At 46.3% G+C, this 13,744-nt stretch overlaps 1 protein-coding gene across 1 annotated transcript; it reads left to right on the top strand.

Moving 5' to 3' along the window:
* The first annotated feature begins 2,361 nt into the window (after window positions 1–2,361).
* Window positions 2,362–13,022, top strand: LOC121344462 (T-box-containing protein TBX6L). The gene is made up of 9 exons (XM_041420446.1): window positions 2,362–2,511; window positions 6,580–6,724; window positions 7,715–7,817; window positions 8,262–8,426; window positions 8,746–8,892; window positions 9,374–9,444; window positions 10,230–10,321; window positions 10,642–10,834; window positions 11,432–13,022. Exons 1-9 carry the CDS (start codon window positions 2,496–2,498, stop codon window positions 11,856–11,858), a joined length of 1,359 nt encoding a protein of 452 aa, XP_041276380.1. The 5' UTR covers window positions 2,362–2,495; the 3' UTR covers window positions 11,859–13,022.
* The last annotated feature ends 722 nt before the right edge of the window (window positions 13,023–13,744 follow it).

Genomic DNA, 13,744 nt, shown 5'->3' with positions numbered 1-13,744 from the left:
CAGTCACCTCTTCCCATCAGACTGCCTGAGGGCTCTCCATGGATGGACAGATGAGGGTAATGTGCTAAATTCCCCCTTTGCTAGCGATGACTTTCCTGGGGATTGCTCCTATTAGGCACGATTTCCAGCAATAGTAACAAATTCACTTTTTTTCACTTTTAAAACGTTCCCAGTGCAACTAGAATGGCTGGGAGAAAGCTGATTGTTAACTAGTCATGGGTAATTAATGGCTCCACCTTCCCCATCAATCAGCTGGGAGAAGCCAAAAGGATTTGAGTACTTGGAGCAAATGTGCTGTTCCCCAGACATGCTGATACACAGTGTGCAAATGAAGTGGCAGCAGGAGACCATCTCCTAGCCTTTGTGGAAGCAGCAGTAAGTCATGATACACATCCCACGCTCCTGTCAGGTGAAGTCTGAAATTCCCAGAGCTGCTGCTGCTGTTGTGCAGTTTCTGACTGTGTGGGATGTTGATTCATCTCGCTGCTAGCTTGAATCTGACCCAATTTTTGTTCTATTTTTCCTTTTCAGATTCTGATTATGGTTGTCTTTTTCCGCTTTCTACAATTAAAATACTAGCATTAGGAAAGCAGGACATGGAGGGGGAAGCAGATGCGATGCTGGCTTTCCTTCTGTAGCAGAGCAAAAAAGCGTTTCTGCATCCTATTTTGTGTCTGGTAGTGGCTGTGCAAGCCCAAGCAGAGATCTGACCCTGATACCATTTCAGCTGACCTTTTCCCTTCTGATTTATTTCTCCCCATATTTAATGAATAATTTCCATTTGAGCCACAAGTTGACATTTCTCCACCACATGCTATTCCTCTCCTCAATATGCTGAGACTCCACAGCTCTGGATGTCTCCAAGTCACCTGAGGGAGGAAAGCCTGTGTTAGCCAGTGGTTTAAAAGGGGTGCCAGCAAGGCTGGATGTGGTTCTGCAGAGGTGCCAGGAGCCCGTGGACCATCTCCTGCTCTAAAATCCTCCTCAGGACTTCCCCAACTCTCCAACCCTTTTCTTTAAAACATTCTTCCTTGCCACACTAAGCAATGGTTTTTCTTTCCCTGGGGTGCCTAAAATTCAATATACTACTGGAAAAGAGTCAGTCCCTGCTCTGATTAAGTTCCTTTGTCCTCTCTGCATGTCCTTGCATTGCCTGCTCCAAAAGGCAGTAAAAACAGAACTGAAGGCTTGTTGTTTGGGTGTAGAAACTCACTAAATAAATTCAAAATTTGTTTTGTACGTCAGACTAAAGATCAAATGTCCCAGTAACACCACTGATAAAACAGAAAAAAACGTTTATTTTATTTGGAATAAATCTAGACAGTGAAAGAGGTGCAGCCTTGTAGCAAGTTCTTTGTAATAAACAAAGCTCCTAAATTTGCTGTGCAGGATCCAGCCCTGGCCTGTTCAGACTGATATTGTGCTTTTGACCTCCACTTTCTGAGCGTTTTGGTCCTGTAAATGTTAGTACAGCCATTTGTGTGTGTGCGTGCACAGAACCCCCTTCCTCGGGAGGTGCAGTGGCTGTCTTGGGCCCTGGAGCTTGAGCCTTGATTGCTGTCTCTTAGCACTTGTAAGCACTTATAAGCACAAAAGCTAATGGTCACACTTGCAGAATAAACTAATTAAGGGAAAATGCTCAAGCCCTTCGATTTCTGCTCAGCCTTCCCTGGGTAAGAGCAGTGCCTTGAGCAAGGCATAACCCCAGTGCCTGATCCGCCCGGAAAGAAAGCGCAGCTCAAGGCTGGGAATGCAGAAACTGGGCAGATGAATGACATCAAATGTGTTCATTATTATTCACACTCATGTTGTTGGAGAAGGCATCAGTGGGTGAAGGGATGTGTTGCTGCAGTTGGGAGAGCAAACTTTCCACAGACTGTTAATCACCCACTTGGGAAGGAAGGAGCTGGATGCCGTCCTGATTCTGATACCAGATATCAAGAGTAAAATGATTCTGTGTACTGAAGATGAGAATCATCACAAACCCATGGAATAGCCAAAGAGAAATCCCTGCTTGCTGTTTAAGGGATTTGTTTTTATTTTGTAGCTAAGTCCTCAACTGATGTTTTCAGTCTTGTCTCTATTTGTTTAAAAGTGCGTTAGCAGTAAATCAAGGTGCATTTCCCCTGTAGGGTTTCCTGTATGTCAAAGCCATGTTAATTCTCTTTGATTTTCTTCCCCTAGCCCCAGCCATTGCTGCAGATCCTTCCTCTCTTTGTCCCTTTGGACATCAAAGGCTCGCAAGGGGACAACCCTGGCGGGAAGCTCCTCCCTGCTCATTAGCCTCCATAAAACAGGAACTCACCTTGGCTAGCTGTGCTTGGAGTCCCATCCTCATCCCGCTCACTCTTGACACTGGATCTCGGAAGGAAGGGCTTGTGCTTGCTTCAGGAAATCAGACCTGCTTTTGAACTGGACTATTTTGGCTCCCCTTGTAAGAACTCTGGTGGCTCTCTTGGCCCTGCAAGCTCCTCGACGTCACAGTACATGGAAAAATGCAAGCTTTACCAGGTAAGTGAAAGACTCCTTCCCTTTGTCACTGCACGGAAAGATCCTAGACCCGTGCCAGAAAGGGAGCAAGCGCTCCTGAAGGGCTTACCAGCATTTTAGAAGAGGGCATGGAGCTAGAGAGGATTTAAAAACTGGGTTTTTTTCATGGGAGTAGATGAAAAATTGTGCATTTGAGTGGTTTTTTGAGAGCCTTAGAAGTTCTTTTGTAAAGGTTTGCTCACAATTGTGCCCAAAATTCCCTTACCCACATCGCCTTGTGCGGTGTGACCCTTCAGCTGAAAGCTGGAGGTGTTGTTTGTGTATTGTCTGCAAAGCACTGAGTTCTTCAGGTGGAAGGCCACAGAAAGTTTGTAAATACTCGTTATATTTTTGATAACAGTTCTGATACAAACTCTCTGGTTTTGGGGTTTTTTTCCAATTTCCTATGTTCTTTGAAATCGTGAACCCCAATCAGGCATAGCCAACTCCTTCCAGGTTCACGCCCAGCACAGGATTTCTGTGATTTCCTTGGGGTTTCATTATGTTTTCCTTCAGCCCATCTCATAGCAAGCTGTTAATCTCTCCTGTGTAGAGCATGATTGGATTGGGCACGAGGACAGAGATGCCTTGGCACACTGAGGGCTAGCCCAGAGGTGCTGTATTTGTCAGTGCAACTGAACCCTAAATTTACTCTGTGGTTTCACTCTACATCAGAAAAAAAACGTGGCCCAGTTTATAGGCACATCAGAGGTGCTGTGCAGTCTCAGTTTCCTTGCTCTTCCTCTGCTCTTCCTCTCATCCATGGGCAAAATACACGTGCAGTGATTTAGATGATTTCCACCTTTGCTGCTGTTTTGGTTTTTTTCCCAGCTGTGTTGATCTGATTCATACTGATTTCTGCCACTTGAATTTTAAATTAAAAACAAAGGAACAGCAATGAAAAAAAAAAAAGTAGACTGTATTATTTTTTTTTCATGTTAAAGATTCCAAATATTGCAGTATTCAGCTGATTTTCTTACTGGGTTGCTTCTGGTGTATGACCCCCTACAGCAGAAACGTTCCAGGTGATGCATCTGAGATGAAGCTGTTGCATTTGTAAAACATTATACTTTTGTTATTGCCAAAAAACTCTGGGTCTGAGAAATGAGGCTCCCTCCAGAGGGTCAGGGTGTTTCTGCTGACATTGAGAAGATCAGAGAACATGGGAGGGTTTTTTTGCTTGTTTGCAAGATGAATTTATTAGAAAGCTTTGTATATTGATGTGCGTTCCTCCCTGGTGGAGACCGGATAGCTGGGAGTGTTGGGCTTCGCTTGGAAGATAGCGACAAATGTAATAATAACTGATTTTAGTCAAGATAAGCATAGCTCTTTCCCTTATTGGAGTTTTCCCAGTATTGCAAATCCTATCCTACACATTTTGGGAAGGCTGCAAAAAATTTTCAGATATTTTAACATTGTCTTAGTAATGGAAAATGAATTGAGGAACTGCTTAGGTGAGGCAATTGTACTCCAGCATCTTCTATCCAGAGATCTTCCTCCTAAAACTACTAAATTGTCTCACATTTCTCCTTCTTTCCTTTCTGTCCCCAAGATGACAAAAAGATATGTACAGCTCATTCTAGATACAGAAACTGTAGCACAAGCTACTCCTATGCTATAAGGACCTTGAAATCAAGCACAGAATAGACTGAAGATTTCTTAATTTTCAGTGCCTTTACCATAGCAGTTTCCTCCCTTTCAATTTCACGTGGACATAAAGAACATGTTTTTGAACAGGCCATGTATGGTGTTACCAACACAATGATAACAGGAATATTTTTAAAAAAGTAAAGCTAGAACTGCTGGAAAAGGTTTAAATCTCTTTCTGATAATAATGGTTTGAAAACCAAGTTGCACAGAAGATGAAACCATAGAAGTACAGCTCACACAAGTTCCACTCAGTGCTTGGACACTCTGCCCAAACCTCTCTGTGCCATAGTTCCAGCACTCAGGCATCTTTGTGGGAGGGTGAGTGCATGAGCCTTGCCATCAGTTACACAGGCACAAACTAGGAGGGAAACAAAAATCCAAACAAAATTAGCAAACAGAATCCTACAAACAGATCCATCAGTGCAGGGTCCTGCTGAAGCTGACAGCAGCTGAGTGGATCCATTCCCCAGCTCACACCATTGCTGGCCTCCAGTCCTCATGCAGACTGATCATGTCCTGCTTTTCAGGCTCAGCCTGTGCACACAAACCTGCAGGGTGAAAGGCATTAACTGCATTTTCAAACCTTAGCTGCAGCATTTATTGTCCCTGTCTCCTACAGCATTGTGCTCCTACAGGTGCATTGTGGACTCATTGTGGTAAAAACCAGATTATGACATCTGCCTTTGATTTTTAATTCAGTGTTGAACTCCTTTCACTTCAGTTCCTCTCGACTTCATTGGAAATCTCCCCTCACTAAAGACTCCCGAGATCTGCCTTCTTGTAGTCTCTTTTAATGGCATTGGAATTTGCTTAAAGAAATGTTAATTCGAAAATTCATTTGGGGAAGGAGTGAGCATCTGTCTAGCTAATCAAAACCTGTTTGCATTTATTTGTGACTGGATGGCTCCTGTGGGAAATCAGCCCAATTTTATTGTAACTCCTTTTGATACGTGTGCTGCACTGAGCTACCAAATGCATGTCTCATGGCAGCTTTCATGTCTTTGCAAGAGGATATGGGGGAAGCTTTCGTAAGAAGATGTTAACAGGCTAATCTTGGTGAGCAAACTAGGTGTCACTTCTTGGCCAGTTCATTAATGTTGGATCAAAGCAGAAAAAAGGGTAGAGGATTTTTTAAATGCCTAAAGACCTCTACAAACAGACAAAATTACATTTTAATGTTTTATACTTCTTAATCCTTAGGGAAGAACCACTTAGAGTTGTATTGGGTTGTTTTGGTGGAAAGATGTGCCTTTGTGAAAAAAGCTAATTTCTCTGAAAATAGTTGTCTACTTTTTGTGAATTCTCTTTTGAAGACATTACTCAGGAAAGCTGTAACAAGGTAAAATTTCCCTTTTTTTCTGCTATGCTCTGAATGAAACCTGATCAGGCTGGGAGGCAGAAAAATCTACCTTTTAAACAAATAGCTGTGCCTGGCTGCTAATGCACCACCCAGAGGGGACAGCCCAGCTCCTGTGGGTGCCCTGCTGAGCAGGCTCCTCACCCCTCCTCAGGGCAGTGTTCTTAAACCCTGCTGGCTCTGAGCTCAGCCTGCCAGAACTGTACTGGGTCACATTCTGACCTAAAATGGAACTGGGCTTTTCAGCAGGGCAGCAGCAATCTTGCAATATTGCTGAGAGCACCTGCTGGGGGCTTTAAGGAAGTTTTTAATCCAAATAGCTGTGCAGAGGTGATTGGTACCATCAACACCAGAGGCAGTTCCTCCAGAATGCTTTCCCTTTCCTCTTCCCCAGGCCCACAGCTGGTCCTGTGCCTCCAAGAGGAAAAGCAGGCAGATTGCAGCCCTGCCATGGTGTGTTACTGAAAATACACCTTCCACGCCTCTCACAGGCTCCTCAGTGGTCCCCAGCTCCACTTCCAGTTCAGACCAGCCATTCTCTTTTCAGAATATAGTTTGTCCCTAGTCTGTCTCTGTCACCTCCTTTTCTTGCCTTCTCTTACATTTAGGCTCCTGTCTGTCTCATCTTTGTCTTCTGGGGGCATTTTTCACCTCTGCTACCACCTACTTGTCATTTTCCCCTATTAGCCACTGGTGCACTTAAAATCTTTCCAGTCCTTTCAGCTTTCACTGCATTCTCTTGATAAAGTGTTTTGTGTAACCCTGATCATACCAGCACAGTGGATTGTGGCTACCTGCCAGCATGGGTTTTGTAACAGTGGAATTTAGGTTGAGTTGGTATAACACACAGATCTTACAAAAGGCCCCACCAGCTAAAACCAAACCTGTTGGAAAAGGCTCCCTACCTCTGAGCCTACTAAGTAACAAAAATCCTTTGAAGAAAATGAACAGTTTTTAGGAGGTTTGTAGTGGCACAGACTGCCCAGACCAGGGTCAGTTCCCTTCCTGTCTGTCTGCAGCCACTGTCTCATTTCTCCCTCCAGACGTGAAAGCGCCGTGTGAGGCCCTTCCTTCCCCCAGCCTGGAGCCCTTCCCACAGAGCTCCATCGTGGTCACCCTCGAGGACATGGGGCTCTGGATGAAGTTTCACCAGATAGGAACTGAGATGATCATCACCAAATCTGGCAGGTAAGGGGCACAGGACAGCTGACCACACACGCCACACCCCTCTGAGCTGTTGGCAAAGTCTCCAGGTGATAATTTTTTGAATGGTGGCCCTTAAACTGCTTTTGTAGCCACTTATGCAGATCTTCCTGATTCTGGCAGAAGAATTGCACTTTCAGGGTGTCATAGGAGTCCAAACTGTGAAGTGCAAAAGGTTACTTGTGGGGCTGATGTGCTGAGAAAACTCCTGTACCCTTATCTCACCACTTAACACTGGTGCTCTTCCTGTCACTTCGAGGTTGCTCTGGAAGTTCCCTGAGCTCCCTTTGCCTGGGTCACAGGCAGCAGCAGTTGAGCAGTAAATGTTTGGGTTTGAGTCTGTGTTTGCAGACAAGAATATGGCCCAGAATCTTAAAGATCTGTGTGTGCAGACTCCTCTGAAGTATAAATGAGTCATGTATTGTGGAGCTTGCAGTGAAAGAAGATGGAATTGTGAAGCTGTAAAGTATTGTGTCAAAGCTGCTGTGAGCTGGAATAATCCCTTTGGGTAGGGAGGTAGCTGTCAAAGCTTTTTTGCAGAGTCAGAAGTTAAAAGTAGTGGCAGGGAGTACGGGAACAGAAAGCTGGGTGTGCTCTTAGATGAGAGCACGTCTTCTGCCCACGCTCAGATTTAATCCATCCTCCAGGGCTGTGAGAGCTGCAGCAGGCCAGGAACTACGTACAACCTCCAAATAGTTCCTTTCAAGTTTCCCACTGGTGTGTTAGAGGAATTGGAAGAACAAAAGCTGAAACAGTGTCAGGCCCTCAGTGACTGCTGCCCTGTTAGTGTCTATCCCATCTAACCCCACAGGACTAAACAATCCATCAGTGAGATGGACAAATGGTCAGTGGCTGGCTGGAGAAATACTGCTCACAGGGCTTTGCACAGTAGTGAGTAAATGTGACATGCTGCTTGATCATTAACAGCCACTGTACAGAGAAACCATTATACTCTGTTTTTCATTTCTCCTTCAGACGAATGTTTCCTCAATGCAAAATCAAAGTCTCTGGCTTAATCCCATATGCCAAGTACCTCATGCTGGTAGATTTTGTGCCAATGGATAACTTCAGGTACAAGGTAAGTACTTTAAATAATAGAATTTATGCTGTCCTTTCATCTTTGTTTGAAATAGATTAATCTTTGTGCTTCACTTGTCACACTGATAAATAAATTCTCCTTGGACAAAGTTCAGAAGTAATTGATGGATTTTATATCTCTCTGGAGTTATTTGTCAGTTTTGCTTGGGGAGCAGCTGGAAAGGTAACTAATTTTCATTGTAAGCAGTACAGTTTTAATCATGATTAATGTCAGACTTTTCTGGCAGCCATAGGGAGAAAGGGAGAAAAAATGAGGCCTAAACTTGGAGCTGATTTGGTAACATGATCATGGCTCATAAGAGAGAGTCTGCTACTTGTGCTTTAGAGGAGTGCACTGAATGGACAGTGAAGCAAACTTGCTGGGCCTTTTCTGTACTGCAAGCATTTTATTTTAAGCTCCAGATTTCTGTCTTTCCCTTCACAGTGGAATAAAGATCAGTGGGAAGTTGCTGGAAAAGCAGAGCCACAGCTCCCTTGTCGCACCTATGTCCACCCAGATTCCCCAGCTCCTGGCAGCCACTGGATGAAAGAACCTGTTTCCTTCCAAAAACTGAAGCTCACTAACAACACTCTGGATCAACATGGGCATGTAGGTTGTGCTGTGCTCTCTTGGAATTCACTGCAGATGAACTTTGTGGGAAATAAGCAGGATTTGTGAGAAAGTAGGTGATGTAGAAGTTAAAATATATTCAAGTGCCCTTTCTTCTTCCCTCAGCCCAGCCCTTGTGTTCCCTTAGCTCCCTGCCAGGGAAGGCACTGGTCTGTGCTGTCACTACAGGGGCTTGCTGGAGACACCAGTCCCAGCAGGAGTCCCTGCTTAGAAATGGGTGTCCTGGGAGTCTGCACAGGGGATCTGCAGTGTGCTGGCAGTGGTGGCACATGGCAACCTTGTCCTTTTTGTGTCCCAGATCATCCTGCACTCCATGCACCGTTACAAGCCACGCTTCCACATCGTGCAGGCTGATGACCTCTTCAGCGTCCGCTGGAGCATCTTCCAGGTGTTCAGCTTCCCTGAGACTGTCTTCACCTCTGTCACTGCCTACCAGAACGAGCAGGTATGGTGTGCAGGCTCTGCTTCTGTGAAATTCCTGTTAGAAGAAGGTGGCTCCTTCCTGTCTGCTCATCGTGGGCACCTGTGGTGAAGAGTGGGAAGAAATAGGCACATTGTGGTTCCTGTGGAAAACATTTCCTCTGTGATGAGTCATGCACCTTGATGGTCCTGAGTGCACTGTCAGTGACACAGAGCTCCAAATGCAGTAAAAAGCATGGCTGCAGGTCCAGATACAGATCCTCACCCTGTATATTTCTCTAGTCAGATGAATCCCACCCAAATCCCTGCTGACCCTGGCAGGGTCACTTCTCTCTGTGGGTCAGTTCCTGATCCATGATGGGAGCTGCTGGGAGAGCTGAGATACTGTGGCAAGGCCATGTCCAAAACCCTCACACAGTTTATCTCTTGTGATAAATATCTTGTGATAAAGGTGAAGGTCTTGGAACAGTCACTGTGATGCTGAGTCTTGTTCCTTTCATTTAAAGATTACAAAGCTCAAGATTGACAACAATCCATTTGCTAAAGGTTTCCGTGAACATGGGAAGAACACTAGAAGGTAAACTGTTTTTTCATTTTAATTTCTAGTTTCTAGCTGGAGTTCTAGCTGTAAATTTTACTCAAGGTCTTTGAACAAAACCCTACCAGCCAGCTCTGCTGAGCCTGCTGCATTGTGCACACTGCATTTCCCTGTATCTAGGAGTGATGTCCCTCTGTGCAGCCTCTTCTCAAGAGACTTGGGGAGTGGGAGGTGACAATTCCTACAGAAATGTGGGAGGTGTGACAAATTTGAGACCTGCACTCCCTTGCACGTTGGAGCTAGACTGGAGTCTGACATGTGAATAGCAGTGATAACAGGAGTCCACAGCAGACCATTTGGTCTCTTGGAGATCAGCTTGATTCTGACATTTGGAGGCTCCCTTGTCTCCTTTTCCTGTGGGTGGAAAAGTGTCTCTTCCAGAGGGAGATTTTTTCTGCAAGAGGAAAGATGGATCCAATACCAGTGAGATCTTCTGCTTGGTCTGAGGGCAGCCACTAGATGAGTTGAAAAAAAAAGCTTAAATTGTAACCCCAGAGTGGCAATAGAGAAGGAAAAAAATTGAGGGTTTTTTCCAAGCAAAAAATGTTACAAATATATCTGAGATTTTGTTTAGTGTTATTTTATGCCTGAAAAAAATCTCCTGAAAAAAAAAATCCTGATGAAAAAAGGACAAAACTGACTCTTTTTTACTTAAACTCTAAAAATGTTATGGATTTTCTTTCTCCTCCTAATAGCATCCCTGCCTATATATCTAGGAAAAAAGCTTACATCCAAGCTACCCCCCCGATCTTGTTTCTTTCCAGGGAAGGCCGAGCCAAATGCCAGAAGCCCAGTCCAGCCAAGAGCCAGAAGAGGAAGCTGCCTGAGGAAAAGGAGCCTGCTGCTGAGGAACGTGGTAATATTGATCACAACAAACCCAGAGAATGATATTCAGAAAGTTTTTTAAGCTAAATCATTCCTTGCTCCAGCTCATGGTGCTGCATGCAGTAGCACAGCTAAGGAGAGAGGGCAGGCAGGGCTGACCACCACAGTATGTGGGCAGAAAGGAGCTGGAAGGGGCTATTCCCTTAAGGCAGAAGGACTGCAGGAGGTGGCTGTGTGTTTCCTTCCACCATCCTGTGATTATTGCAACTGCCAACAGACCATTGTGAGCTTTGCCTCCCTCTTCCCCTTTCTCATTCTTTCCCATTCTTTCTTTTCCCTGCTTTGAGTCAGATTTTGAGAAGGATGAGAATGTAGACGTGAAGGAAGAGAGTAACCCTGTGGTGGTGAGCAGTGGCTATCCCTTCTGGGGCTCGGAGCAGAGCAGCAGCCAGGCCTTCCCTGCGGCCTCGCCAGTGCCTGCTGAGCAGAGAGAGGCTCTGGCCAGAGAGCAGCAGGTGCCAACGCCGTCCTACCACACATACCGGTGAGTGCTGCCTGCTGCTCCAAAGCCACACTGCAGCTGGTGGGATTCCTCTTCTGCTGGGTATTCCCTCAGGAAAACAGCCAGCTGGGAATAGGGGGAGGATGCCTTTCTGTTGGAGAGCACATGTGGTTGAGAAATGATAGATTAGCATGGTCATAGGTCCAAGGATAGCCTTTCTCTTCTAATTCAAACCCACTGGTTATGGGCATGCTCATGTCTTTGTAATGTTCTTTATTTTCCTGTCCCAAACTGGTCTCCCAGCCAGCTCTGAGTACCACAGAGCTTGCCTGTCCTTTGGAGTAAGTGCTGGAGGAGTTACAAGACTTCAGTCATTTTTCCTTCCTCATTGCAAAATTGGGTTGAGTCCAGACTAGAACTTAGCCTGAACTATGTTAGTCTGGATTCACCTTCTCTGGCATTTCATTTTTCTGTGAGTGTGACGGTGAGGCTTGGGCTAAAATCCACAGTAACAGTAAGATGAAGCAGTAGGCAAGGGGAAGATCTTGCCCTGCTTTTCCCCAGGGGATTTTTGTGGGTTTTCCATAATTTTACACTGTGGTAGGTGTGACTTGTTCTTCTCTCTGCCCTTGGGCCCAGGTTCCATGAAGCTGGGGACAGCCAGCAGCTTCCCAGCCGTGACACCGCGACCTTGAACGATTTCCGGGCAAGGTGCCACGCCTTGGATCTTGCCATGGTGCCCGAGCACGACTCCAAACAACTCCCAGAGGGCTTCACCAACCTGCCCCCACTGCCCCCACCTCTGCCTCCTCCCCAGGACTACACAGGAGTGGTGAACATGGCTCTGGACTCTGTGGGGAAAGCCGGGGCCCGGGCGCCCGTGTACAGTCCCTATGGCACCGAGCAGGGCCTGGGGCAGTGGGTGGTGCCTTCCCACAGCCAGTACAGGGCAATGAGCTACTCGGCCTTCTCCACGGAGTACAACACACAGGGGACTCCAGGACATGCCCACGGCACCGTGGCAGAGTGGAGCCAATACCCTCTGTTCCCCTACGCCTGCTGGTGAATGGGGAGGACCCTTCCCAGTGAAAAAACTGAAAGAAAATTGTAAATGAGATTGAATTTACTGTTGAACTTGTGAAGCTTTGCCTACACTGGGCAGAGGTATTGCTGCAAGCAGTAGCATGGGACACCTTCACTTCCTTGTCTCCTTGCACAATCCTCACCATATTTCACAAGCAGTGGTTGAACTGGTGGCTGCCCAGCCATGTCACTGTGCATCAGGCTCAATGTGTTCTGCAGTGTTTTTTTCCCAGCAGGAGTAGGAAACCACAGGTCTGCAAGAACAGTATTTAAAGAGCTGCTGAACTCGCAGTCAGTGCTGGCACCTTGTATTTGGCAGTTTCCAACATCCCTTCCTCCTGGGACTTGGTGTAAGGAGATAGGGGCTGAGGACTTCCAGTAAGCCATCCACGTGGCCAAAAAGCTGTAGAAAATATTGCAAAGGCGAGCAAAGCAAGCAATGCTGGTGAACTTTGAGCAGCTTCCTCAGTTAGTGTAGTCAAAGTAAAGCTAGAGCCTCGCCTTTCTTCCAGCAGCAGATGAGAGTAAAATGCACAGCAAGCAAGGTGTGTCTGGAGCACAGCAGGGGCAGAGCTGGCAGAGTCTGCAGGCAGGGGAGAGTTTGTTCTATGCAGGAGAAGTAGCAGCAAGGCTGTGTGTGGTGTCTCCTGTCCCCATGCCCATCCCTCCTCTGCCAGCCCTAGATTTGAGGTCAGTGAAATGCTCTTCATTCTGTGGAGGTGGAGGGACGTTCATGGAACGTGGGGAGTTCCTCTGGGGCTTTCCAAGGTTGTCAGAAGCAGGGCCACGAACAGCAGTGCTCTGTATCACTCCAGCCTCTTCCTTTAGAGAGAAAGGAAATTTTCCACTGTGAACTTACTCTTCCCACTCCCTGCCACCCCTGGAGAATATCATTTATAGCTGTGGCTCCTGCACTGCTCTGTGAGTGTGTGAAGTTATCTCACCTGTTTGGGAGTCTGCAGGGATCTGCCCATGTTTAGTAATCAGAGTGGTTCCACCTCCCTCCTCTGTGGTCCCATCCTGGGCAGGAGCAGCCTGGGCACTGCCATGCAAGCAGGGATTCATTTCATCTTCCTGTTAGAAGGGGGAGGCCTCCCTGTTTGCCCAAGTGCAGATGGCCCTGGCACTGGGGACTTGGTGACACAGACTCATTGCTTCTCAGGGAGGATAGACATGCTCCTAGCTGTTATTTAGGGAATGTTTTCGTGTCACACTAATAGCTGCCGTGTGCCTGCAGCCATCAGTAGGCACTGAGGTGTGGCATTTAGCCTGTGTGCCAGATGGTTTTCTGTGTGCACACGTGTGAGTGTGTGTGTGTGTGTGTGTGTGTGTGTGTGTGGCAAGATGTTGTCTCTGAGCAGACCTGTGCAGGTTTGTGCCTCAGGACCCTGTGCAGGGACACTGGGAAAGGCTGTGCACCAGGTTTTTGGGGCACCAGTTCCTCACTGTGCATCTGCATAGCATAGAGATGCTGAGCCATGTTTTTATTGTTAAAATTACTGTGAAAAGTAGCCCTGTAAATTTGTGGGCTCAGCTACAATGGCTGTTTTCTTATTTAAATTGTATATTGCGAATTGCTTTTGTACCACAATTATGATATTTACAGAGCAGCTGAGTACTTCCCCTGGGCTTCCCAGGATTTGAGGATATGCAGCATTGAAATAAAGGTCAGACTTTGCCACAGTACATGTACATAACGCCCTGTGAGCCTCCCCTTTGATGGCACCCTGGCCAGCAGTGATTTGTACCTGCTGTGCATGACACACGTGGATGTGAGCAACTCACTTAAAAAGAAATCTGACTGGGGAAACAAAATGTGGCGCAGGCTTTTTTAATGCCAAAATATCATGATTTCCTGCTGTCCAAATG

This window comes from Onychostruthus taczanowskii, unplaced genomic scaffold (genome assembly GCF_017590055.1).
Source record: "Onychostruthus taczanowskii isolate IOZ18803 unplaced genomic scaffold, ASM1759005v1 scaffold64, whole genome shotgun sequence".
Lineage (NCBI taxonomy): Eukaryota > Metazoa > Chordata > Aves > Passeriformes > Passeridae > Onychostruthus > Onychostruthus taczanowskii.
Note: the sequence above shows the minus strand (reverse complement) of the source record. Positions and strands in the feature narration are given on the sequence as shown.